This window comes from Pipra filicauda, unplaced genomic scaffold, assembly GCF_003945595.2.
Source record: "Pipra filicauda isolate LSUMZ 115617 unplaced genomic scaffold, ASM394559v2 scaffold103_size3290846_pilon, whole genome shotgun sequence".
Taxonomy (NCBI): Eukaryota; Metazoa; Chordata; class Aves; order Passeriformes; family Pipridae; genus Pipra; species Pipra filicauda.
This window is the reverse complement of record NW_024103474.1, coordinates 1502934-1528657: the sequence shown is the minus strand read 5'-3', so window position 1 is coordinate 1528657 and position 25724 is coordinate 1502934. Positions and strand designations below refer to the sequence as shown.

General features: G+C 61.2%; 1 protein-coding gene across 3 annotated transcripts; it reads left to right on the top strand.

Moving 5' to 3' along the window:
* Nucleotides 1-2063: 2063 nt before the first annotated feature.
* On the top strand, nucleotides 2064-24122 carry SEMA3F (semaphorin 3F). 3 transcript variants are annotated; one of them, XM_039378845.1, is made up of 19 exons: nucleotides 2064-2129; nucleotides 5387-5550; nucleotides 13901-14061; nucleotides 14249-14311; nucleotides 14773-14892; nucleotides 16234-16314; nucleotides 18359-18452; nucleotides 18843-18962; nucleotides 19912-20051; nucleotides 20145-20259; nucleotides 20444-20513; nucleotides 20616-20760; nucleotides 20855-21077; nucleotides 21895-21983; nucleotides 22278-22319; nucleotides 22483-22640; nucleotides 22720-22787; nucleotides 23400-23533; nucleotides 23618-24122. In XM_039378845.1, exons 2-19 carry the CDS (start codon nucleotides 5439-5441, stop codon nucleotides 24026-24028), a joined length of 2346 nt encoding a protein of 781 aa, XP_039234779.1. In that variant the 5' UTR covers nucleotides 2064-2129; nucleotides 5387-5438; the 3' UTR covers nucleotides 24029-24122. The 3 variants fall into 3 exon arrangements, with proteins under 3 accessions (XP_039234779.1, XP_027583522.1, XP_027583533.1); XM_027727721.2 differs by lacking the exon at nucleotides 2064-2129 and adding an exon at nucleotides 2381-2415; XM_027727732.2 differs by lacking the exons at nucleotides 2064-2129; nucleotides 16234-16314 and adding an exon at nucleotides 2381-2415.
* Nucleotides 24123-25724: the final 1602 nt, after the last annotated feature.

The following is a 25724-nucleotide window of genomic DNA, read 5'->3' as shown; positions in this document are numbered from 1 at the left end:
AGGCTCAAACTGCAGCAGGGGAGAAGGAAGTTACAGGAAGGCTGATTTATAACGATGGGGACTTGGGAGAGTTAATGGCTCAGTTCTGGGTTAATGATACACCGGGAGGTCCAGGACCCTTTCCGTGCCAGTGAGCCAGGGATCTTGGGGATGGGAAAGGATGGTGGGGAGCCAGCTGCTCCTTTGCAGGTCTCTGGGACATCCACACCCCTTCTGGGGGCCAAGTCCCAGGAAAGTGGCCCAGGGCGGGGCTGGACACCCCTTCTCCTGCCTGGCGTCCACACACCACAGCCTGAGGGAGCACCCGCAGCCCCCTCAAGCACCAGGGAGGTAGTGGAGAAGGGGGGCTGAGAGCAGCCTCCGGCTGTGGCTGCCCCAGTTTAATTTGCTGCCAAATGTGTGTCACCACCCCCAGAACTGCAACCAGGAGGCTGCACCAGAGCCCGATGGCCCTGGGGTTGTGGGCGGGTCAGATGACCTGCCACCACCACAGGAACCAGCACAAGGGAGAGGGTGCCTCAAAGCATCACCCAGCTCACCAGCTGCCAGGAGAGAAAGTGAGACTGGAAATTCAGGACAGTCTTTGTGTTCAGACCAGATCACGAGAGACTGGGGCTCTGAGGGGAAAATAAAACCTCTCCTTAGAAATTCTTTTATCCCAGGGAGCTCCCGCGTATCGTGTTTCGGGCCATTTATTTGTGCTGCTGACTGGGGCCATTGCGGCTGCCCTCCCGCACACAGAGTGGCTGGTGGTGAGAATCCGGCGACAAACTCCTCATTTTTCAGAGGAAGACAGAGGAGATGTGTGAGGGTGAAGGACGGCGCCAGATTATTTTGGAGGAGTCAACCCTGGGAAAGGAGGTGGCAGCAGGGTCAGATTGCAGTGGGGAGCAGACACCCCCTCGGCCCCTTCCTCAATCCCCAACAGTACTTGGGTGACAAGGTGGCCCTGCCTGGCTGGAGATCCTACCCCCCAGACTGTCCCCTCTTCCTGTGGGGTAAATGGGGGGGATGGAGGGACACCAGGACAGGGCAGGAAGCTGCACTCAGGGGAGGAATTGCTCCAGCATCAATTCCTGCTTCTGAGTGACTTCTGCTCTCCGTTCCCTGGTCCTTGTTCCAGGATGTCCTGGCTCCCCTCTGCCCTGCTCCTATCCAGGGAGCCTGGCTCAGAGGCAAGTGATGAGTCTAAGATCAGGGCACTTTCCCCTCCAGCACCCCTTTTTCTGCTTTTTAAGCATCCTTAACACCTCATTACCCCACCTAGGAGCAGGGGAGCAGAAGGAGAGGCAGCAAACCTGTGTGTGGGACCTCTGAGGCCAAGGGGGAAGGTCCTGCTGAGATGAGGGTATTGGGCCAAGCTTTGTGGTGCTTGCAGGGGTTGTGCTCCCGTCTGGGGGAGGCCCCCAGCCTGGCAGAAGCAGAGCAGGGTAACTGAGTCATGTGTCTGGCATTTTAGGGGCTCCAAGGGGCTCCAAGGTGGCCAGCTCGGGCAGGAAAGAACAGAGCAGAGCTACGGGGCTTAGCTGCACGACATCTGCCAGTTGATGCCTTGGAGGGGAGCGTACAGTGGTGTGCAGGGAGAATGGTGCTGGGCAGGGATCAGCCAGTGCAGGGGGAGAATGGTCCCATGGAAGAATACCCCAGAGGCCAGCAGATCCTGGAGTAGAGGGATGCCAGGGTACAGCTGGGATCACCCAGGTGCCAGCAGATCCCGAGGCGGTGGGATGCCGGAGGACCAGAGCAGGGAAGGCGTCACCTGCCTGTGACCCAAGGAACCAGAGTGGGACGGGTGTCACCGGTGGGGGTACCCGGAGTGCGGGCTAGCAGAACGAGCAAGGTGGGGCCAGGGACGGCGCCCCACTCACAGCCTTTGGAGATACCGTGTGTGAGAGACGGTTTCTCGCCGGAGCTCTCACAAAGCCGCCGACTCGCCGGGGCTCGGCTCCCCGCAGCCCCGGGCCGCCCCCCGCCGCGGCAGACAAAGGAGGGACGGCACTTATTTATCCGCCTCCTTCCCGGGACCGGCGGGAGGGCGGTGTGCCGCGGAGGTAACAGCGATCCGCCGGCGGGCTGGCACGGCACCGGGGGCACCGCCTGCACCCCGCAACAAAGGGCCGGAGCCAGAGGTGAGAGGTGGGGGCGGCGCCGGGGCTCGAACCTGCGGCCCGGGGCAGGGAGGGGCGTTACTGGAGGGCGTGTCCATGCAAAGGACGCCCCCCGCGGCGCCCCGCAACGGGGCCCAGTGGGGGCCGAGCCCCGCCCGGTGCCCGCCCCGCCCCGCCCGCCGCTCACGGGCCGGGGCCGCGGCGGCAGTCGCGGCCGAGAGATGGCGGGGGGCCGCGGGACCCCGGCGCGGCGCTGAGCCCCGCCGCCCTCCGCACCCCCGCAGCCGCCGCCGGGACCCCCGCGGAGGTAAGAGCCTCGCCGGGCGGCGGGGCGGGTGCCCGGCGCGGGGGGCGCCCCGGGAGAAACTTTCCTCCGCTTGGAACTCGCGCGTGTGTGGGTCGGTCTCTCACCCCACCACCACCACCACCCCACGCCGCAACTTGCCGGTGAAGTGGGCAGGTGGGGCGCGGGCTGGTGCCCGCGGTGTGGTGCTGGGACCCCAGCCCCGCGCTGGCGGCGGCACCGGGCGCTGTGGAGCCCCCGCGCTGCCCACCTCGCAGAGGGGTAGTACCGGGGTGGGGGATCCGTGCCGGTACCCCCGCTCCCGGCAGCCGCGGCTGGGCAGCGCGCCCCTGTCCCGCTCGGAGCGGGGGGACTGTCCAAGAGGATGGGGGCTGGCAGGGAGCCCCCGGGGCAGGGGGGCTGCGGCAGGGCTCGGCGGCGAGGGGTGCCCGGGAGGGGGTGCCGGGACACACACACCCCCCGGAGAACGGCCGGCACGGGCGAGCAGGCTGCCGGAGCCCGCCGAGGTGGAACGCCGAGCCCCGGCGGGACTCCGCGCCCCGGCGGGCTGGGGGTGCGCGGAGGGCGCCCGGGCGAGGGGCGCAGGGGACAGTCGGCGCTCCCTGGGAACAGGACAGGCCAGTCGTGCCGGAGCGCGAAGTTGAGCAAAGTTATTTCCCGGGTGCGCGGGGCCGCGCTGGACATTTAGCGTTATTATACTGTATTCCGTTGTTTTATTATCTATTTTTTCCCCCTTCCCGCTTGTGGCATCGCTCGCCGCGGCCGGAGGTGGGCCAGGCTCCCCTCCCGCTGCCTATCCTGCCTCTATTGCTTTTCCCTCCCAAAATGTTTCCTGCTCTCTCCCGAGCCCGCGGGGACCAGGCGTGCAGGCAGCCCTACCCCTCAGCCCCCCCCCCGGGCACCCCGAAGGCATTCCCGAGGCATCCCCTCAGCCCTCTTTGGGGGTTCGATCCCCCAAAGGAGCCCCTATTCCAGCCGAGAAAACCTTTCCCTAATTGCCTGGGCTCGGCGGCGCTGCATTGACCAGCCTGGGGAGGGGGGATAAAGCCGAGAAGGATTTTGATCTTCCTGCGGCGGCACCAGCAATGGCCAAACTTTAATTGCCAAAAAAACCCCTCCAAGCCCAGACAGCCCGGGGGCTGGGGGGCAGGAATGTGGCCGCTCTCCCCTGGAGTTCTCAGTTTCCCCGGAGTGCAGATGACCCTGGAAATGGAGATTTCCTGGCCAAGGTGCACTCCAATGGCCCGTTTCCCTTTTTGCTTCCTTGGAATTTGCCTTTCCCGGCCGGGCCTGGGTGCCCCCCAGTCGCCGCCGGCCTTTTCCCCCCTCCTCGCCCTGCGCTTGCTGCGCTCCCCTCCTCTCCCTCTTTTCCTTTGTTTGCCATCTCGCTCCCTGTCTCTGACGCGTACGCCGCTCCATCCAAATGCAATAGTGGGATTTGCCAGAATTATTTCCTAAAGCTGCCGGGGAGAGGGGGGAGGTTTGGATGGAGGGGGGTTATTTAACTGCAACCAACTGGAGTTTTGGCTGGTGGAGGAACTGGGGGTGCAGGCTGTCCCAGCCCGGCGCTGATGGGAAGGGCAGAGCCCGGGAATGGGTGGGAGAAGGGGGAAGGCAGCCTGAAAGGGAATCGAATGCCAGTACAATGGAACAGAGCTGGGTGTGCTCAGGGGCAGAGGAGCAAATTGAAATATTTACTTACCCCAAAAGCAAAAAGGAGAAAAAAAAATATGAAGCCCCAGGGAACGGCAGTGCCACCGCGCTCAGGGTCTTGCCCTGCCGCTGGTGACAGTGCTTCTGCCCTTGTCCCACTCTTGGCTGGCGGCACGGGTGCTGTGCACTCCAGGAGACACCGGCCAGACCACCCGGGTGGGGTGCGGGATTGCCTCTCTTGCAGCCCAGCATCCCTCTCCGGGGTGCCCCGGAGGGTTCCCAGCCATCCGCCTGGCTTTGGGTGTGCCTGTCCCCCGTGGCGCTGTGCAGTGACAGATCCCCGGAGGGCATGGCCCTGTGGGAGTGGTGTGGTGGGGACCCCCCCATCGCCACAGCGCAGAGCCCCTTTGGCTGGGCTGGCCGGACATTCCTCGCATGCCCGAGCCCACCCGGTACTGTGGCACAGCACATCCCACCCAAGCGTGCAGCTACCTGGGGACACGGGGGGCTTCCCACCGCAGGCCTCCTCTCAAATCCTGCCCTGGGCATCCTGTGGACCCCCAGGAAGGTACTGCCTCGGGTGAGGGGGCTGGCCTAGGGGATGGTCCCTCTAGGAGGGGCAGCGGGGTGCGCGGGGGGCACTGCGCACCGTGCCGTGCCGGGGTGCATGTGTGGCTTGCTGGAGGCAGCTTGGCGGACTCCACTCAGTGCTGGAGCCCCAGGGAGTCCAGCTGCCTGGCACACAGGCAGGGCTTTTTTTTCCTCTTCTTTTTCTTCCTCTTTTATTTATGAAAAAAAAAAATCCCCTTTTTTTTTTGTTTGTACGTTCTTGGAATAATGAAGTCCAGATTTCCTTCATGTTGGAAAGATTTGATCCCAGCTCTGCTTGCTGTAGCTTTGCTGGGGGCTGGGAGGAGAGGTGGGGAGGGCTAGGAGTGGGACCCCTCTGGGGAGGGGGATGCTGCAGCTGAGTGGGGGTGTGAGGAGGGATGGAGGGATGCTCCTCACCTGGGCAAGGCTCACTGGCTTGGGTGGAGGAGCGTGCTGCAGCAGTTCTGGCTGCGCTCGCCTCGCCCTGTGTGCTTGGCTGGGCACCCAAGGAGGTGAGGCTGGGCCTCCCCCCTTCCCAATTCCTGCCCCCCCACCCCTCCAGCCTGCAGAGTGGAGTTCAGCCCCCCGGGCTGACTTCCAGCCCTCCCCAGAGGATGCTGCCTGCCAGCAGATGATGGAGAGCGGGATGGGGAGATGTGGGGCTTGTACCCCCCGGGGGATAGTGGGTGCAGTGAACTGACATCCCTCCCCCATGTGCCGTCCTTGGCAGGCTCAGCCCCCCCGGACTCCCCTCGATCTCAGCGCCCAGGCGCGTGCCCACCATGCCCGTGGTCGGCGTCCTCCTCTGGGCCACCCTGCTGACTCTGGGCTGGCGGGCTGCCCACCCTAAGGACCACAGCTTGGCCACTCCCAGGGTCCAGCTCTCCTTCAAAGGTAAGAGCCTGGCGGTGGGAGTCGGGGGGTAGGGTGGGACACCAAGATGAAGGAAACCAGGGGCAGTCCAGTGCAGGCTGCTCCTCCTCCTCTTCTCACTCGGGGGGCATCAGCAAGCTGCATCCCCAGAAATCTCCATGGGAATCCATATTCAGGTGTGGCTGAGCTCCCAGTCTGCCCCAGCACACACAGTCTGGGAGGGCTGGTAGCCTGCCTGATTCCCCCAACATGCTTTCCCTAGTGAGTGGGTAGCTCTCTCCATCTGGCAAAAGTGGATGCTGAGGTGCAGGAAGCCCCCCCCAGCGGCACCCCGATTCCAGACAGCAGCTTGACGCCGCCCCGACCCCCCCAGCTGGTATTAATGCCTGGGAGCTGGCAGGGAGCCGGGAGAGGCAGGAGGGGAGGGTGCCGGGTGGGGGGAAGGTGTTTAACCCTTTGATGCCGGGGCTGCTCAGCCCACCCACAAACTCCAGGAACTGTGGGGGGACCCCTAGGTCAGCTTTGGGGTGCAAATTGGTGAAGGGGTTTATCGTGAGCTCCTGCTTTGTGGATGCTGAGTGGGGTGGGCTGGGGCCGATGAGACAAGTCCGGGGGCTGCAAACCTCGAGGAGCGGAATGGAAATTGTCCCTGCTGGGGGTTTGTCTGCTTGCATGCGAGTCAGGAGGTGACAGACACGAGGAGTCTCGTGTCTGCCTCCCCTTCGAGTCCTTGGGAGAGCTGGGGCTGTGCTGCTTTTGCTGCCTGTGCCCCTGCTGTGCTGTCCCACCGTGCCTTTGCCCTCCAGTCAGGAACCGAACCGGCGAGCCCAGGATGTGGTGGCAGAACCGAGGATGAGCACAGGGCAGGAGGGGCCGGGGGGCTGGCGGCAAACACGGCAGGGCAGGGCTAGTCAAGGGTGTTACGGGCTGGTCTCGGCAGGAAAAAGGGCTGGTATGAAGAGTCTGGGGACAAGTCCAGGCTGGAAAGCAGTGAGCAGTTCCTCCCCAGAGGCAGGCAGAGTTTTCCTCTCAGAAAGGTGTTTTCTGAGGATTTTGGGGGCTGCTGGGGCACTTTGGCTGCTGTAGGGATGCCTCCCCACCCTGGCTCAGAGCATCTCTTCCTCACAGCTGTGTTGTGGGGAGGGGAGGCTCCAGTGAAGCCCCAGTTGGACCTGGTGCCCACTGCCATGGTGTGTCCCAGGAGGAAGCTGAATTCCAGATAGACATGGTTAAGCTGCATGTTGGGGGCTGGTTTGGACTTGGTATTTTTTCGTCCCGGTTGGCTGGAGCAAGGGCCCCTGGCTGCACTCAGGGGACCTGGGAGCATCACCCAAGTGCCTGTGTCAGGTTCTCCACTCCTTCCTGTCTTAGGAGGTCTGGCAAAGCTCCCCTTGCCCTTGCTGCCCAGAGAGGGGATTTGCAGTGGGAGAAGGACTGGTTTGCACTGACACACAGAGAAGAAATGCCAGTGGCATGCTGGATCCAAGCACATCAGAATTGGGAAGGGATGCCACTCACCTCTTCCCTGCCTGCATTCTTGCAGCGGTGGTGGCAGCAGAGAATTATCCTGGGGTCTTCCTCAAGGGCCAGCTGGACTCCACACACTGAACTGTTAGTGAGCAGCATCCCGAGTTAATAATCTGTCCGCAGCCTCCCCAAAGTCATGGGACCATGAGATGTGGGATGGCAGTGGCACATCCTGGAGGGTCCAGCCCCTCCTCTTGCCTGGGGAGCCAGGGCTGGTACCCATATCCCTGGCCCCAAATCCCCCAGGACAGATGCAGGCAGTGGGGCTGGCTGTGATGGGTCTGGGCTGGGGGACACTGCTGTGATGAGCTGGACTGGACTTTGCCATCAGGGACATGGCCGTGGTGCCACAGAGAACCTGGAGGCCATTGGTGTGGGCACAGCTGAAGGGATGCTGCTGGGTTTGGGGTGCAGTGTCCCCACCACCAACATCCCTTTGGCTAAAGCATCCCTGTGCCAAGGCACTGCGCTGTGGGGTCAAGGTGGCCATAAGCACGGCAGAGTGCTGGGGAAGGGGCCGCCATGTCCCCGTGTGTGTCCCCCAGTGCCGTGCCTCAGCAGCCACGCTGCCTGGAGCCCTGCCAGCCCCGAGAGCGTCTCTGGGTTTGTTTGCCTTTGCTTGTTATCGCGCGCCAGAGGTTTGTCGCAGCTCCCCGGGGCCTGCGTCATCCTCCACGGAGCCCCGGCGTCTCCGAGTGTGTTAAAAAAAATACATACATAAAATACCAAAGCGATAGGGAAGGGGTGGGAGCCAAGCTCCTGTGCCCTGATGGGCTGGGCAGGGTCATCCCCCGGTCCTCCCCCCATCCCGTCACCCCCATGCTGTCCTTACGTCTGTCCTCCTCTCAAGGCTTTCCTGTCCGTGTGTCGGCAGGAGGAAGGTGACCGGCATGGAAAGAACAGTGCTGGGAGCGGCTCCGGCACAGCTCCCTTTTGCCAACAGCTCTTCCCAGATCCCAGCCCAGTGCTGGCCAGAAATAGGGTGGATATTTTTAATCATCTCCTTGCTAGAAATTCCCCCCCCCATTCCCGTACACATCCTGCGGCCCCCTCTCCTCTGGGCCTTCCTCCGGGCCGGGGGCTCAGGCACCGGAGAGGCTGGCCCGTTCCCCACGAGGATGCAGGAGGTGATGATGATGGTGATTCATCCCTCCATGTCCTGCTCCCTGTCCGGCGTGGGAAAAGCGTGCGGGAAGGAAGGGTGGGCTCTCACCCCGCATCGCTGTGGGAAGCCGTCGAGGTCAGGACTGTCCGTGGGGCTTCAAAACAGGAGCCGCTCCCCACGGTGAGGGGAACAGCCGTGCTGGCACCTCTCGGAAAATCTGTGGCCCACGTCCAGCAGGGGCAGCCCTGGCAGGGAGGGGCTGGGTGAGAGGCAGGGCAGTTCCTGCAAGGGGAAAAAAATCACTTTAGAAAGAATAAATCAAGCATGGAGTCCCCTCTTGGCTTCGCTGCCAGCCGCCTGTGTGCCCTCTCTCCTGCCTGCCTCGTGCCTCAGTTTCCCCCCTCACCCTGCTGGCATCTCTGCCGGTGGCCAGGGGATATCAGCATTCTTGATCCAGGCCAGGGGGTGGCAGATGGCTGGAGAGGAGCCCGGACAGGGGACTGTGTCCCTGGGCCGCCCAGGCGCCCTCCTAAGCTGCCGCAGCTGTGGGCACCACTTGGCGACAGCAGGATGGAATAAACATGGGGGGGCACGGGGGTGCAGGAAGGGCCAAGGGCTTGGGGACAGCCAGTCCTGGGAACGTGCCAGGCAGTGCTGGCACTGTTGGTCCCCACCCTGGCGTGAGTTTGGGGGTGTGCTGGATCCCCACACTGCTCCTCAGACCCCACAAAGGTCAGGGGGATGTCGCAGTCCCCTTTCCCGCGCCCTGGAGGCGGGGACATGGGGCTGAACTCTTTGACCCCTAAGAGGATTTCCTTGGCTGGGACAGTGGGGGGCTGTGGCAGGGCTCCCCCACCCGCTGGGACCGGCTGCTGCTGGGGCTGAGCTCCCTGGCTCCGGCTGCGAAGCTCCATAAGCTCCTTAAACCCTCCTCCCCCAAAAAAAAACCCGGTGTGATTTCATCCCCCCCAAGCCTGTATCTAATAAGCTAGTTATCCCTCAAATTAACAATGCTGCTTATGGAGCAGCATGGCCCTTCTTGGGGTCCTGGCACGGGTGTTCCCCCTACTCTGGTGCTGCTTGGGCACAGAGCAGAGGGCCCGGAGCAGCAGCGCTTTCCGCCCGGCACTGTGCCCTGCCCTCAGGGGCTGCGGAAGGAAATAATGTCCAAAAGTTAAACAAAAAAAGCCTAAAAGCCGGCGGGTGGGGACACCTCGGCTCAGCTCTTTGCTTTTGGGGGGATTAAAGTCTTTTTTTCTGAAGCCAAGCTCTTTCCTGAAGGGGTTTTCTTGCTGCTGGAGCATCCCCTGACCCAGCTCCCAGCAGGGATTCGGGGTAACCACTGCGGAGTGATGCTCAGTAGGGATGGGGTTCCCCACTGCCAGCACTGCTCGCTGGGGCACATCCACCCACCAGCGCTTGGGGCAGGCTGGCCGGGGGATGAATCAGCGGTTTCGGCTGAAAAAATCTGGTTTTTTTTTTTTTTTTTTTTTTTTTTTTTTTTTTTTGGCTTGCACCCAACCGGCCGGGCGGCGATGGCTGCACGGAGCACCCGGCCGGCACCGCTTTCATCCCAAGGGATTTGACCCGGGCGGCCGCAGCACCTGTCCCCTGCCACGAGTGCCGGCATGGGGTGGTGCTCCGGGGAGGCTGGAGATGATCGGGAGTGGAAGGCAGCGAGCGGGAGCCAGAGTCATTTCATCTCCCAAGCCCCTGCAAGGCAGCTTCGGTTTCCTCCCACCTGTGAATCGGTTAAATGGGAAAAGAGCTTGGCTGGGGGCCACGGAAACTCTCTTATTACATGTAATTAGCTTAATTACATCATAAATAACCCATCAAGGGGTAGCGGAGTGACGCTCAAACAAATAAGCAATTCTGCTTTCATCGGACGACCCACCCAGCTCTTTGATCAGCCCCAATAACAACAAATGCTTTAACCACGCGAGGGGACATGTTCAGCCCCCCATCCCTCTCCTGGCATTGCTCCCTATCCTGCCTCTCTGACTGCATCATCTACTACATCCCAAATTTCAAGTAGGGAAAAAATTAGCAGGGAACATCATCAAAATTTGGGACATGCTTCTAAATTTGTGGGATAAAACGCTGCAGGATGGAGATGGGATTTATCCCTGCTGTGCCAGGCTCCCTTGGGATCAATGCTGGGCTTCTCCATCGGCATTTAGAGTGAATTCATTCTCCCTCATGCAAAGAAAGGGCTCCCGAAAGGCGCTGGCTCCGCCAGCCGCGGGGGGGGAGAGCAGTTATTGAATATAAACACGCCGTGTAATTTACATGCTAATTATGTTGAATGCGCTACAAGCCCATAATTAGAATCTAATTAGGTGAGAGCGCCTGTAATTGGTTTTGGGGAATGCAGTGATGGTGCACCTGGGGAGGTGCCCCGCTCAGGTCCTAATGGCATTTAACTCTTCATGCTGGTGCCCTTGTGATGTCTGGGAGGGGGTCGAGGGGGATTTGGAGGGCTAGGGTGGGGTGAGAAGCCCTTGGGGGTGTTTGGTTTACTGGGAATTCCCCAAATCTCCCCTTTGCTTTGGGTCTCCATGCCAATGGGTGATGGGTAGGGACTGCTCACCCCTGCCCGTGCAGGCCAGTGGTGGCAGCCAGCAAGGATGGCAGCATGGGCAGCTGCCAGGGCTGGGAATGCAGCCCGAGTTTGGCATTGCAGGGGGAATTTGGCTTCGCAGATCGTGCAGTGGGGCGGTGGTGCCATCGGCAAAGAAAAGCATTTCCGTTGTTGCCAGCCCTCGGGCTCCTGGCCACTGGCATTGCTTGAGGGTGCAGGGTAATTAAATCTCCACGCCCAAGGCCACAGAATGATTCTGGGGGAGGTGAGTGCCTGGGGGCTCCACGGAATGCTGCGAGGGGACGATCCCCAGGGAGGCCACCCTGGCTGTGATGCCTGAGCAGCTCCTGGCTCCGGTGCTGGGCAATTAAAATGGGATTAGGCTCCCGGCCAGCCAGGGAAGCTCTGCTGGTGCCGGGATTGGCAATGGGGGTGCAGGAGAGCGTATGCTCATCGGGGCGCATCAGCTAATGAGCCGGCTTCTCCAGCCCGGGGGTGCCCCTTCTCCAGCCCCAGGACACCCCGCAGCTGCTGGGGGCAGGTTTGGGAGCACAGTGTCGATAGGGGATTAGGCAGGGAGGGCAGGGGGATGGAGGTTTGGAAGGTCAGAGGTTGGGGCAGGGGCTCGCCTGCCCCTCCATCGCCTTTAGAGAGGGCGTTACGGGGCAGTGGATCTGTCACCACCCTGCCTAGGGAGTGCCCCCTCTGATCGCTGGGCCGTGGGGGGCTGAATGGAGCCCCCGGCGGGGGGCCAGGGCCTTTTGTGCTGCTGGCCTTGTCACCTGCCAAGTCCTGGGGACGCCCATCCTAGTGGCTGTCAGATATTTGCAGTTGTCACTGTCATGGGACCCTCTGCCACCAGTGTCCTGGTGCTGCCTGGCTCAGCCCCAGGGTCCTGGCCAGGAGGGCGAGGATGGGAGCATGTCTCCTGGGAGGTTGAACTTGGCATCCCCAGGCCAGGCAGTGAGGATGGGGGTCTGTCCTGTCATGGGGGCTCCTTCCCTGTTTAACTGCCATTCCTGTCTGCCTGCTCCAGGTGTCTCTGTCCTGACTGGGATAGCTGGGCATGCAGTTACATCATCGGCAGCTGGGGATGAGCTGTTCTGCTCTGCCTCACCCGCTGCTGGAGCTGCCCTGCCCTTTCCTGGCTCCCAAACTCCAGTCCCCACCAACATCAGTGTCCCACCAGGGGAAGCACCAGCGCGCGCGCGCACACATATTGTGGGGCACACACATGTACACACACAGTGGGGCAGCTGCAGGACATGGGACAGGCAGGCACCAGACCCAATGTGCCATGGGACAGGCAGGGACACTGTGGAACAGGCAGGGAAGGCTACAGGACAGACCAGGGACACCATGGGTGGCAGGCGAGCCAGCACCCGCCACAGGGAGCATCTGGAGCCCAGATGGGACAGGCAGGAGGAGGAGCATGCCGTGGGTGGCTGAGCAGCTCCCCAGCCCTCCATCCTTGGCACTGTTCCATCCCACCTCTGCCGTGGACCCCCCGCCTGCAGCCCAAACTGCCAGCCCCTCCTCATACCCACTGTGCTTGTCCTGTCCATCCAGCCCTGGCAGAAGGGCAGACCCTCAGGTTGGGGAAGGTTGATCTTCTGTCCCATGATGCAGTTTCCTGCAGCCTGCTCCAGGACATTCCCACCCCGTGGTGCCTGGAGTGCATTGGCCTCACCACCACAGCTGAGCGGCGCTGAGTGGGCTCCACCATGGGACTGGGGAGCACCACTGCCAGCCGTGGGACAGAGTGGGTGCCCAGGATGAGAAGGGACCCTGGGGACACTGGTGGGATGTTGCCAGTCCTCTGCGAGGCTGGGAGGTCAGGGAGATCTGCAGGCACTTGGCCTCCCACTGGGAATGGCAGCTGGCCACTGGAGCCCTGCCCAGCCCTGCCTGGAAGCCAGCAGGCTCCTTCCTGACTCTGACCTGCAGGACCTTCTCTGTTCCTCCCCAGGAAGGGGGGTCCCCAGGGCTGCTCCCAGCTCCCAGTGCCTGCACAAAGGGACAAACTCCACTGGGTGAGGATACTCATTGGACCAGTGTACTATGGGAATGTCATCTGATGGCTGTAGGTGGCATCCAAAGGGGGTTATACCTCCAAAAAGAGTGGCATTTCCAGAGGGGTTGCCTTCAGAGGGAGATGGCAACACAAGGAGGTGGCATCCAATGGCTGTTGGTATAATCTAAAGAGAGTGGCACCTCCAAAGGGAAGCATATGGGTAAGATGATGTCCTATGGGGATGGCATCTGATGGCTTGGAGTGGCATCTGATGGTTGTTGGTGGCATCTAAAGGGATGGCACCTCCAAAGGGAGAGGCATCCAGAGCAGATGTCATCCCATGGAGGTGGCATCTGATATCTGGGTGTAGCATCAAAAGGGGGTGACACCTCCAAAAAGTGGCATCAAGGGCAGGTAGTGTCCTGTCAGGGTAGCGTGCTCTGTCTCACTTGTGTCCCGGCCCCTGCCTCATGGTTCTTGGCACTGGCCCACATCATCTGCAGCACTTCTGCCTTCCATCTGGCTGCCTCACTGCACTTGTGAATATTCATGACCCTCATTATCCTCTTTCACTCCTTGCTCCCACACTCAGGCTAAAAATAACTTTCCAAGGGGGGTGGGGTGTGCAGGGTAGGGGAGAGGCTCATCCCCTCCCCAGGAGCTGGCTCCCTGGGGTCCCAACTCCCCCATCCTAAGAGCCAGAGGCTTGGCTTGGGCATGGGGTCACAGGGCAGAAGGATGATGCCAGAGGTTTTAGTCCCTGGGCTGACATGTCAGGGAGCCCCCACCTCTTGCCCTATCTTAATGGTGAACTCCACTCCCTGCTGTGGTGCGCTGGGTCTCCTGAGCCCAGGTCCTGCTGCCCTCTCTCCTGGCCAGTCTTGGTTGTCCCAAGTGGCCATGAGCATCTCTGTCATTGTCCCATGTCCTGCACAGAGGTGACAGCATCATGGTGCTCACGGAGGGGAAAGAAGGCACTATGAGACTGGAAGGTGGGCACCATGGCCTGGGAGGTGGGCACTTCTTGTCACAAGACTCACCCTCCTGTAGCTGGGACCAGGCTTGGACTCAGGGGCAGGAATGGCACTGGGGAGGATGGGAGTCCCTGGGGTGCTGACCCTGGGGTGCTTTCCCCTTCTAGAGCTGAAGGCGACGGGCACAGCCCACTTCTTCAACTTCCTCCTCAACTCCAGCGACTACCGCATCCTGCTGAAGGACGAGGACCACGACCGCATGTACGTGGGCAGCAAGGACTACGTCCTGTCGCTGGACCTGCACGACATCAACCGCGAGCCCCTCATCGTAAGCTGCTGTCACAGAGCGGGGGGGGCAGGTGGAAGAAGGACAATCAGGCATCTGAGGGGCGTTTTCGATGCCAGGGCAAGAGCTTGATGGGCATGATGGGCTCAACTGGTGCTGATGGGGAAGTGGTGGGTGCTGATGGGGCTGGGTGGGAGCCCTGGTCTCCCCTGAGTTGGTGTCTCTGCAGATCCACTGGCCTGCGTCCCAGCAGAGGATTGAGGAGTGCATCCTGTCAGGCAAAAACAGCAACGTGAGTGGCCACCATGAACCCCCTTCTGGTAGCTGAGGAGGGCTGGTGGAGGGCACTGGAGGGAAATTCATGTCCTTGTGTCCTACCCTGGAAAAGCCATCCCCTGAGTCCCCTGTAGCGTGACAGCATCTGCAACTGTGCTGGAATGGGTTGGCACTCCAGAGTGTCACAGTGTCCTGCCACCCCCTCTGTCCCAGCCATGCAAGTAAAGGAGAGCTTCCCGGGAGAGTAGGAGGCTGAGCTCCCCATGCTGCTTCCTCCCTCCAGCCAGGGCTGGGCTCTCTGGTTTGACACCTTGTGGCCCATGCTAACCCTTGATCCACGCTGTCCCATGTCACATGCCATCCAATGACATTCCATCCCATGGCCCACATCACACCATCACATGCCCACACCAACCATGGCCCCACCCCGACCTGTGGCCCCTTGCTGGGGTTGATACCCTCTACTCTGCTTCTCAGGGGGAGTGTGGCAACTTCATCCGCCTGATCCAGCCCTGGAACCGAACACACCTCTACGTGTGTGGCACTGGTGCCTACAACCCCATCTGCGCCTTTGTCAACCGCGGGCGCAAAGCCCAGGTGAGGGGTGGGAGGGATGGGGTGCTGAGCTGGTGCTGGGCAGGGTGGTGCTGGCACAGCCACCATGGGCCTGCAGCAGGGTGCATGAGGGCTCAGCTCTGCCGGCTGGTGCTGGGGTGAGGGGGGCAGAGGCTTGGGTGGGCAGTGGCAGGCTGGGAGTGACCGTGGCTAACGGTGTTGTGCTGCTGAGTGGGGCCGAGCCATCTCTGCAGACTGAGGACTTCTCTTCGCACTGGAACTGTACCCCCCTGTCTGGAACCTAATGGCAGCTTCCACGTGACATGCCCTCCCACCCTGCTGGCTGAAGCCGCTGCTGAATCTCCACCAGGACGAGGAACATGTCAACCCACTGTGCCACCCACTACCAGGCTGCTGAGCCCCTCACCGCAGATTCCAAGGATGCCCGACACCACAACACTGGCATTGTACAGGAAGAACCATGGCAGGGGCTGTGCCAGCACATGTGGCCATATCAGGGTTGTCCTTGATGGATGTCATCCAGCCCCAAGGACCACAACATGCAGTGAGAGGGTGGCATTGAAGCTGCATGCCACCAGACCGGATGCACGGCAGACAGAGGAGCACTTTCAGTTCAGCCCCAGGAGGGAGCCAGTCTCTGCAAGTAGCAACACAGGTGTTCTAGGAGTCCCAAGCCCTGTGAGGTATCTGTCACCTCTGTGCTGGGGTGGTAGGTCTCAGGCTGTGTCCTTTCCTGTGGTTGGAGAGAGGGCCACTAGCCCAAGCCGAGGGAGGATCACGGCGCTGGATGTGAAGGATGGATGTCTGCCTCAGTGCTCCCAAGCCTGGCATGGGCACTGAGAGAGGTGGATGTTGCTCAGGCCACTCCAAATTGGTATTGGACTGGGACTGGACTGGGACCAGGCTGGGCAGTGGCAGCATTTGAGGAGGACCAAGGGTGCTGGTGCATGTGTCCCTTCAGCAGAACCAGCGGCAGTGTGGCAAGGACTGGGGGTTCCAGTGACCCCATGGTGCCAGTACCTTTGGTACTGGGGTATTGCTCCTTGGTACAGGGTGCTGCCAACTGGGTGGCAGGTGCCATTTTTGCATCCCCAGGTGTGAGCCCAGTCTGGCTGCCTGTGGGCAGTTGCCTCTCCTCTCTCTCCTGCCCCATGCCAGGGCACCCCAGTTCTGCAGGAGAGAGCAGAGGCCACCCCAGCCTGAAGCATTCAGGGACCCCCACAAGCATCACCCAGGGGGACTGCAGTGCTGCTGCTCCATGGGTATCCATCACCCCGGCTCTTGGGGTCCCTCGCTCGCCCCTGCCCTGGGGGGTCCTTCCCCCTGCCAGCGCTAACTGTCTGCCCTGCTCCTTTTCCCCAGGGGTTTCCGCCGAGCCAGCCGGGAGGCCGGGAAAGCAGATCCACCGACAGCCCCCTCAGCCCGAGACCAGCACAAAGCAAGGTGGGAACCGGTCTGGGAGCCCGCCGCAGCCGTGCCCACCTGTCCCCAGGGGCACGCCAGAGCCGCGGGCTCCTTCATCCCACTGGCATGCTTCCAACCCCCGGTCCAGGTGCCCTGTGCCATGGGCAGCCCTGCCATCCCCTTCCCTCTCAGCACAGCATCTCCCGGCCACCGGCCTGGCGTCGGCTCTCCTTCTCTCACTAACTCCTTTCTCCCAGTCCATGTAGGATCCCCTCCACGGGGGACACTGTCAGGGATGGTGGCTCTCTGCCCACCACCAGTTTTGCCCAGCTTCCAGCTTGCTATGTCCCTTAGAAGTGGGACCATGTGTTGGCAGAGCCACTGGGCTCAGGATGATTCAGGGGAGGATGCCAATGTGATGTGGAGAAGGTGTTTGGGTAGGGTCTACAGAAACATCACAACTGCTTTGTCTTGCCCTGTGAGGGACTCATGTCATCCTCACAGGCAAGTGGGCTCAGGGAGGTGACAGCATCCTGGCTTTTGGGAACACCCCAGTGTCCAGCCCACCCTGACAGTGTCACCCCCAAGCCTCTCCCCTCCGGACTAACATGGGGCAGTGCATGGGCCAGGGAGCACATGGGGCATGGGCACCCCACAGCAACCTGGGGCTCCCCTGCCCCTGGGGTGACTGGGGGGGCACAGGATGATGTTGGCAGTGAGCATCTGCCTGGCAGCTCCTGCTGCCAGCTTGGGGAAGCACCGTTGCCATTTCAGTCCCCTCGGGTCCCCACAGTTCCTCCCTCCATGCTGGGGACAGGGTGTGTGCCCCAGCAGGAGCTCCCTGGGGGCTGCTGGCACCTTCCCAGCAACTCCAGTGCATTTCAAGACATGTTAAGCCAAACAGCAGGGCTGGCACCATGATGGCTCATGGGTTGCCCAACTGGGAGGGTGACATGGTGCAGCCATGGCAAGGGCTGCACTGGAGAGAGACAGGTTGTCCCTGTGAGGGGGTTGCCCAGCTCAGGACCAGGGCCAGCACTGGGTAGAGGCATTTGTGATGGTGACAGTGGCACAGCCTGCACAATGCAGCGATGGGGATGGCAGAAACATGGCTGTGTCCATCTCCAGGGCTGGGTGTCCCAGGAGGAGGAGCTGGTGTGAGCAGTGGGAGATGCTCATGGTGAGATCCTGGCTCCTCACCCCCTCCTGCCCTTCCCAGAGCTGGGGCTCTGCAGAACCCTGCTGGCCTCTCGATGGAGGGCAGCTGTCACCATGTCCATCAGCCCTGCACCAGAGTCAGGGCACAGGGCCAGCAGGCAGCTCCACCAGCCCGATTTGGTTGCTGAAGGTCCCCCCCCAGGCCCAGGCTTCCCATGGATGCTCCTGTGATGCTGCTTCATCTCAGCTTAAGGTGGTCCCTATGCCAGGGTGAGGGGTGACCTGGCTGGCCAACCTGGCCCTGCCTGCCCCCAGGTGGCACCGGCGGAGGATTCTGTGTGGGTCTCTGGGGACAGCGTCAGTCTCACCCCTGGCTGTGGATGTGTGATGGTGCCAGGGCTGGCCATGGCAGAGGTGACAGTGGGGAGACATCTCATGGAGCAGACACAGCATCTCACCCTGTGAAGAAAACCGCTGGAAAATGGGTCCTGGCAAGAGGAGCATGGTGGGTCTGGCAGCTGAGCTATGCCACAGGCCAAACCCTGCTTGCTGAAGCTGTTGGAACTGTGTGACCTGGATCTGACCAAGCAGTGATGTGCGGCACAGCCAGCTGGAGTGAAGAGGCAGCCAAAGGGGGATGTTTTTCCGAATCTGGGGAATGGATGTCCTATTTCAGCCTGGTGGCTCAACCAAGTCTCCAAGTGGCGGAGGGCATGGAGAAGCACCCAGCATTGTTGGAGGAGTCGCTCACAGGGGCTTCAGCTTCCCGGGAGACCTGCAGACCCCTTCTGTGGTCCATCCACATCCATCCTCACTGCTAGGCACTATCCCAGAGGAGGCTGCCTCTCCTGGTGGGCTTTGGAAGGTGCCACGGGGATGGAGGGGTGAAAGTCTAATCAGCTCCTCTATTTGCTTACCTCTCCAGGATTATATCTTCTACCTGGAGCCAGACAGGCTGGAGTCAGGCAAGGGGAAGTGTTCCTACGACCCCAAAGTAGACACCGTCTCTGCGTTAATAAGTGAGTCCTGTGGCTCCCTGGGGCCAGTGCTGCCAGCACTGGGCAGAGGGAACATGCAGGCAAGATGGAACAGCTGCTTCCACCATCTTTCTGCATTGTCCAAATATCCTCCAGAAGTCAGATTCCTGCCCCTGCCACCCCTTACTGCCCCAGCAGTGATGGCTGGGCACCCAGGATGCCCAGTCCTTGGGCACTTGGCCCAGCAGAGGTGGGGTTCCTGGTTACAGGCCAGTACCAACCTCCAGAGCTCTCTGGGATGGCCACAGGCAGTGGCTCTTGGTTGCCCAGTGACTACCAGCTGGGTCTGGGGCTGGATGAAGCCTGGGGCAGTTGGAGAAGGTGGGTGGATGGGACTGGGGGGCATTCCTGGCTGATCTCTGCCCTCTGCAGATGAAGAGCTCTATGCTGGTGTGTACATTGACTTCATGGGCACGGACGCAGCCATCTTCCGCACCATGGGCAAGCAGACGGCCATGAGGACAGACCAGTACAATTCCCGCTGGCTCAACGGTGAGTTCAGGTGTCAGCTGACCTAGGTGCCCTGGGGACCCCATGGCTCCAGCCCTAGAGATGACACCTGTCGTGTCATACTGCATCCTTCTGCCAAGACAGAGACAGCAACCAGCATGGGCAGGTGGATGGGTGGGTGGATGGGTGGATGGGTGGATGGGTGGATGGGTGGATGGTTGACAGTTGATGACTGATGGATAGGTGGACGGATGGATGGACAGAAGATGTATGGGTGGATGATGGATGGGTGGATGATGATGGATGGATGATGGATAAATGGATGGTGGATGGATGGATGGATGGATGGAGGGATGCAAAAGAGCAGAGGGATAGCTGTGTGGGGCAATGACAGACATGCCTGGAGCTTTGCTGGGTAGCAGCCGGTGGGGCTGGCTCTGCCGGTGTCCGTGCAGGGATTTCTGCAGGGCTGAGATGTCAACCATGTTGCCTGCAGTCGGTGACCCCGAACGCTCATCCTGCCCCTCTCGGAGCACCCCTGCCCGCAGGACGGCAGCTGAGTAAACAGAGCAGAGCAGATGGGATGATCCTGCCAGGCCGGGGAGCCGGCGGGGCGGTAACCCGAAGAAGGGGAGCTGTCAGCACAGGCTGGGCACTGGCTGATGGATGGCAGGGAGAAGCTTCCTGAGAAGCTTCCATGCTGTGTGTTTCCTTCTGGGGGGAAGACTGGTTCCCACCACCCTGCTCGTAGAGCTGATGGATCTCTTCAACCTGTGTTCCTTGGGAATGCTCCCAGGTCCTCAGGGATGCTCCGAGCCCCTCCTGGTGCACTGATGATCACCAGAGAGACCCAGTTCTTCATCTCTCACCCTGTGACCACAACAGTGCTTTGCCAGGAGCAGGATGATGCTGGAGAAGAGCGAGGCTCAACATCCTGCCATGGTATGGTGCAGGAGTGCTGCTGGGTTGATGTTGTGTCGTGCCTTTCCAGACCCAGCCTTCGTTCGTGCCCAGCTCATCCCTGACAGCAGCGAGAGGAACGATGACAAGCTCTACTTCTTCTTCCGAGAGAAGTCAGCCGATGCCCCGCTGAGCCCTGGGGTCTATTCCCGCATTGGGCGCATCTGCCTGGTAGGTGGAGCAAGCAACAGGCAGGCAGGGGAGCAGGCAGGGAAGGGGGAAGGGGAATGCACAGGGCTGACCGCAGGGGTGTCGCTGTTGCAGAATGACGATGGGGGCCACTGCTGCCTTGTGAACAAGTGGAGCACCTTCCTGAAGGCCCGGCTTGTCTGCTCCGTGCCGGGACCCGATGGAATTGAAACGCACTTCGACGAGCTCCGTGAGTGGGCGAGAAGGGAGACAGGAGTCATCTCTAACCCTGCAGGCTTGGGGATCACCGTGGGGAGGGCTGGGGACACCCTTGCTGCCCCTCACCGTATTTTCCCATGGGTAGCCGCTCTCCCTATGCCCTGGCGCCCCTGCCCACCTTCCCCATGGTGACACCTCCATCTTTCTGTCCCAAGAGGACGTCTTCATCCAGCAGACTCAGGACACCAAGAACCCTGTTATCTACGCCGTGTTCTCTGCTTCGGGGTGAGTGCTGACCCTCCTGGCACAGTGCAGCAGAGGAAGGGGTCCCAGCTGGGTGGGCAGGCAGCACCAAGCCAAAGGGTGGCAGCAGATCCTTCCTCCCAGGTCAGTCTTCAAGGGCTCTGCCGTGTGTGTCTACTCCATGGCCGACATCCGCATGGTCTTCAACGGGCCCTTTGCACACAAGGAGGGACCCAACTACCAGTGGATGCCCTACACAGGCAAAATGCCCTATCCCCGTCCGGGCACCGTAAGTACTCCCTGGGCACCCATGGGGAGGTGAGCTGGCGCCTGACAGGCAGCTGGAACCCTCGGACCCGTACCTGAATATGGTTGTGCCACAGTGCCCTGGGGGGACCTTCACCCCATCCATGAAGTCGACCAAGGACTACCCTGATGAAGTGATCAACTTCATGCGCTCACACCCGCTGATGTACCACGCCGTGTACCCCACGCACCGCCAGCCGCTGGTGGTCCGCACCAACGTCAACTACCGCTTCACCACCGTGGCCGTGGACCAGGTGGACGCGGCAGACGGGCGCTATGAGGTGCTTTTCCTGGGCACAGGTACCCACGCCGCGCACCGCGGGGAACGCAGCATGCTCCGGCGCGGCCCCGGAGGGCACGGGCACCACCAGGGCTGGCCAGAGCACGGTGCCCTGCACCACGATAGAGTGGGGTGAGGGGCTGAGACCACCCTCCCCCCCGAGATCCCTGCCCCTCCTCAAGGCTCCGGCCTGGTCCTTCCCCTGCCCCAGTGCCCATCCTATGGACCGAACCACCCAACTTGGTCCTTCCTTTAGCCCAGTTCCCATCTTTGAAGTCAACGATCCAGCATATCTCCCATTCTAGGGATCCAACCTGATCCTCTGCCTGCCCTGGTGCCCATCCCAGGGAGGGGCCTCATCATCCAGCCTCACCCTATTCCTGATCCTAGCATCTATCCTACATGCTTCCTGTTGCCCATGCTAAGCCCACCATCATCCAACCTTGTGCCTCCCCTGCCCACTTGCCCCTCCTAGAAGCACTGGCATCCAGCCCTGTCCTTCCCAGACCCTAGTGCCCATCCTGGGCACATCATCATTCAACCCAGTGCTTCCCCCTCTCTTAACTCATATCCCAGAGCCCCCATGATCCATCGTGGTCCTTCCCTGGCTGCTGTCCCCATGCTGCCCTGGGTGGTGGCAGTCCCTAGCCACAGGTGGTGACCTGAGCTGGTACACTGCACCCCAGGCACAGTCACCTGCCACAGCAGGAGAGAGATGGGGATGGGCTTGGGGGATCCTTCCCACCCCCAGTCTCAGCAGGGACCCCCCTCCCAGGCAGGGAGGGCACAGGTGCCCAGAGGTGGCACTGAGGCCCTGGGCACCATGGTGTCTTGCAGATCGGGGCACCGTGCAGAAGGTCATCGTGCTCCCCCGGGATGACATGGAGACAGAGGAGCTAATGCTGGAAGAGATTGAGGTGTTCAAGGTAAGGGCTTACCTGTCCTGCACCCTCTGATGAGTGTTTTTGACCCAGCCAACCAGCCCCTTGGGACACCAGCCAGCCCTCTGGGACATCAGTAAGCCCCATGGGACACCAACCACCCCTTGGCCAGCTCTGGAGGGACTCCAAGCATTGGCCCTCCAGCCTGCTGCCCCCTCACATCTCCTCCTGCCTGCCCCTGCTCCAGCTGCCTGTGGTGGGTCTGAGGTACCCACCCCAGGGCTGCAGCTTCAGTCCAAGCTGTCACCCCTCCATCTTCTTCACTCCCGCCCTGTCCAGGTGCCAGCACCCATCAAGACGATGACCATCTCCTCCAAGAGGGTGAGTCACAGCACATGGCAGGGGGCCGGGTGGGCAGATCCCATCACGGGCCCAGCCACAGCACTGCCCAGCATCACCACTGTGCTGGAGCAGGAGACTCACAGGGGTCCTTGCAGGGTGGGGATGAGGTAGCATCTCACTCTGTGCTCTCTGTCCCCAACAGCAACAGCTGTATGTGTCCTCGGCCGTAGGCGTGACCCACCTGGCCCTGCACCGCTGCGACGTGTACGGGGAGGCCTGTGCCGACTGCTGCCTGGCGCGGGACCCCTACTGCGCCTGGGACGGCAGCGCCTGCACCCGCTACTCCGCCTCCTCCAAGAGGTACGGGGGGCCGGGGGGCAGCAGCAGGGAGGGACCCCCCAGCCCCAGGCTCCCCCTCTCACTTCCTGCCTCCCCACAGGCGGAGCCGGCGGCAGGACATCAGGCACGGCAACCCCATCCGGCAGTGCCGTGGCTACAACTCCAACGGTGAGGGAGGTGTGGGGCATGGCCCCACGGCATGAGGGGCAGCTGGGAGGGGAGGCTGAGGGCAGAGGGCGGGAGGCAGGGGATACAGGGGTGGGTTGATGATTTTGTGGGTGGATATGTGGGAAGATACATGGATGGTTGTGTGGGTGGGTGGATGAATGGATAGATATGCTGGGGAGGAAGACAAACATGGGATACATTGGGATGAGGATGAACACAGATGGTGTTGGTGGATGGATGGATGGATGGGATACATTAGGGAGTAGAATGAACATAGATGGATAAATTAATACATTGGGGGTGGAACATGGATGGATAGATGGATATGCTGGGGAGCAGATTGAACAGATTTGAATGGGTGGATGGATGGATGAATGGATACAGTGGAGAGAAGGATGACTGCAAATGATGGGTGCATAAATGAATGCGTGGGTGTATATGGATACTTCAGAGGAAGATGAACATGAGGGGGGATGGATGGATGGATGGACAGACACCCAGCAGGTGTGTGGCTGGAGGTGGATGGGAGCTCTCCCTTGGAGGATCAGTGGGCAGGGCAGGAGTGTAGAGTGGTGTGGGTCTGGAGATGCATGACCTGGCTGCCCCCTGCAGCCAACAAGAATGCGGTGGAGGCCGTGCAGTACGGGGTGGAGGGCAGCACTGCCTTCCTGGAGTGCCAGCCCCGCTCGCCCCAGGCCAGCGTCAAGTGGCTACTGCAGAAGGACAACAGCGACCGGCGGAAAGAGGTAGGACAGGGCACTGCTCCGGGGGTGCAGGGGTGCAGGGGGTGCCATGTGCCAGCCAGCTGAGCCGTGCCCTCTGTCCCCCAGCTGCGGGTGGAGGGCCGGGTGCTGCGGACGGAGCAGGGCTTGCTGCTGCGCGCCCTCCAGCTCGGTGACAGCGGCCTCTACTCCTGCACCGCCACCGAGAACAACTTCAAGCACACGGTGACCAAGGTGCAGCTCCGCGTCCTCAGCAGCCGCGCCGTCCACGCCGTGCTGGTCCAGGCGGAGACCCCTCCTGGCCTGCCGGGTGCCCCCACTCCCCGCTACCAGGATCTGCTGCAGCTCCTCACCCAACCCGAAATGGGACTCCTGGACCAGTACTGCCAGGGCTACTGGCGGCACACGGCTGCCAGCCCCCCGCAGCCGCTGGCTGGCCTCAAAGCCAAGGAGCAGCAGGACCAGAAGAAGCCTCGAAACCGCCGGAATCACCAGCCAGAGGCCTATGGGCATACATGAAACCATCATCAGGGACTTTGCTAGCACAGTGGTCTATTTTTCCCCCCTTTTAATATTAAAAATATCTATAAATAAATAAATATATATATATATACATCCACGCACACACACACGCACAGACACATGCACTCCCCCCTCCCACGGGAGGTGGTATTTATTTGTAGGTTGTACATACTCACTGGGGCAATGAGACCCCTGCCTCCTGGCCCCAGGGAGGAGCAGGGACCCCTGAGGTGCCCACAGCCAGCATTGCTGCCTTTCCCCCTGCCCAGTACCCCTGTTCTTGTGCAGGGACCACTGGTCATCACAACCACTGTCTCCCTGCAGCTGGGGCACAGCACTGTGCTGGGGGATGGAGGTCCAGGTGTGGGAGGGGGGACAAATCACAGCCAAGGAAGGTGAGGCAGGAGGAGAGGCAGCCCAGACAAGGTCTGCCCAGCGCAACCTGCACATGGCTGTTGTAGCTTTGTGCCTCAGTTTCCCCACATAGAAACAAATGCTTTCCATGGGGATGCTGCAGATCACCAGGCAAACTGAGGAGAAGGGGGCTGTGGGAGAAGGGTACTGGACCCTGTCCCCTCCTTGGGGGCTTGGCAGGGAGAAGATGGGACCCTCAAGACAAGACTGAGGAGTTCAGGCCATGGTGGGGGCTTGCCAGGGTCATTGGGTAGAGAGGGGAAGGAGAAGGGGGCGTGCTGGGGTAAAACCTCGAGTTACTGGCGCTCAGTGACAGTGGCACCCAGAAGTGTTTGGGGCACCTGGCCCATTAGCCACCCCCTTGGGGCATCCCAGTGGGTGTGGGGAGTTGTAAATAGTTGTACATGGGAAGCACAGGGGCAGCCAAGGGTGAGCAAGTGCCCTGTGCTGCAGCTGGGAGCACCCCCAAATAAACAGTGGCTTTGGGACAGACGTGGGCGCCTCCATGTGCTCTGTTGGGGACGGGCCTGGCCCCCGCCACGTAATCCCCTGAGCCCTGCTGGGGTGCAGAGGGCTGGGCTGCAGCTCCCTGGGGGAGCACTGGGGCACTGAGTGCCAGGGGGCAGCACAGGGGTCACTGAGAGGTGGCAGTACTGGGCAGTACTTCTGGGTGTTGGGGTACACTGGGCTGGGCTGTTGGCTGGCACCAGTACTGGGTCTTGCTGAAGGCACTGGGAGCACTCAGAGTTACTACTGGGAGCACTGGGGAAAGTACTGGAGCCTTAGGATTTTGTAATGGGAGCTGGTATTTGGTGGTCATGGGGCCATGGGGCAGGATGGAGACTTTGCAGGATTGTGGGGGTGGTAGTTGGTGACACTGGACTGTACTGGGAGCACTTTGATCAGTATGGACAGGCAATTGGGGTGGTACCAGGCTCCTCTGAGCTGTGCCAGGAGCCACTGGGGTCAGTGCTGGAGGGTCCTGGGCTGTACTGGGGATAGTAACGTGGACACTGGAAGCTGATACTGGAAGCACTAGGGACACTCAGAGTCAGTAATGGGAGCACCAGGAGAAATACTGGGGCATTAGGATTTGGCACTGGGAACTGGTGCTTGGTGGTACTGCGAGCACTGTTTGGGCAGTGGTAGTGGGCTGTATAGGGGTCACTGGGGGCTGTAGTGGGTGATACTGGGCCATAGTAGGGCACTGTTCAGTACTGGGGCAATGGAGGCAGTACTGGGCTCCTCTGGGCAGCCTTGGTGTGAGTGCTGGAGGGGG

Excerpts from the sequence above, each read along its gene's own strand:
- SEMA3F (XM_039378845.1), top strand. The coding sequence starts at position 5,439 with ATGCCCGTGGTCGGCGTCCTCCTCTGGGCCACCCTGCTGACTCTGGGC. Across the intron at positions 14,312-14,772 it reads TGTCAGGCAAAAACAGCAAC|GGGGAGTGTGGCAACTTCAT; the intron begins GTGAGTGGCCAC and ends TCTGCTTCTCAG. Across the intron at positions 18,453-18,842 it reads CACCGTCTCTGCGTTAATAA|ATGAAGAGCTCTATGCTGGT; the intron begins GTGAGTCCTGTG and ends TGCCCTCTGCAG.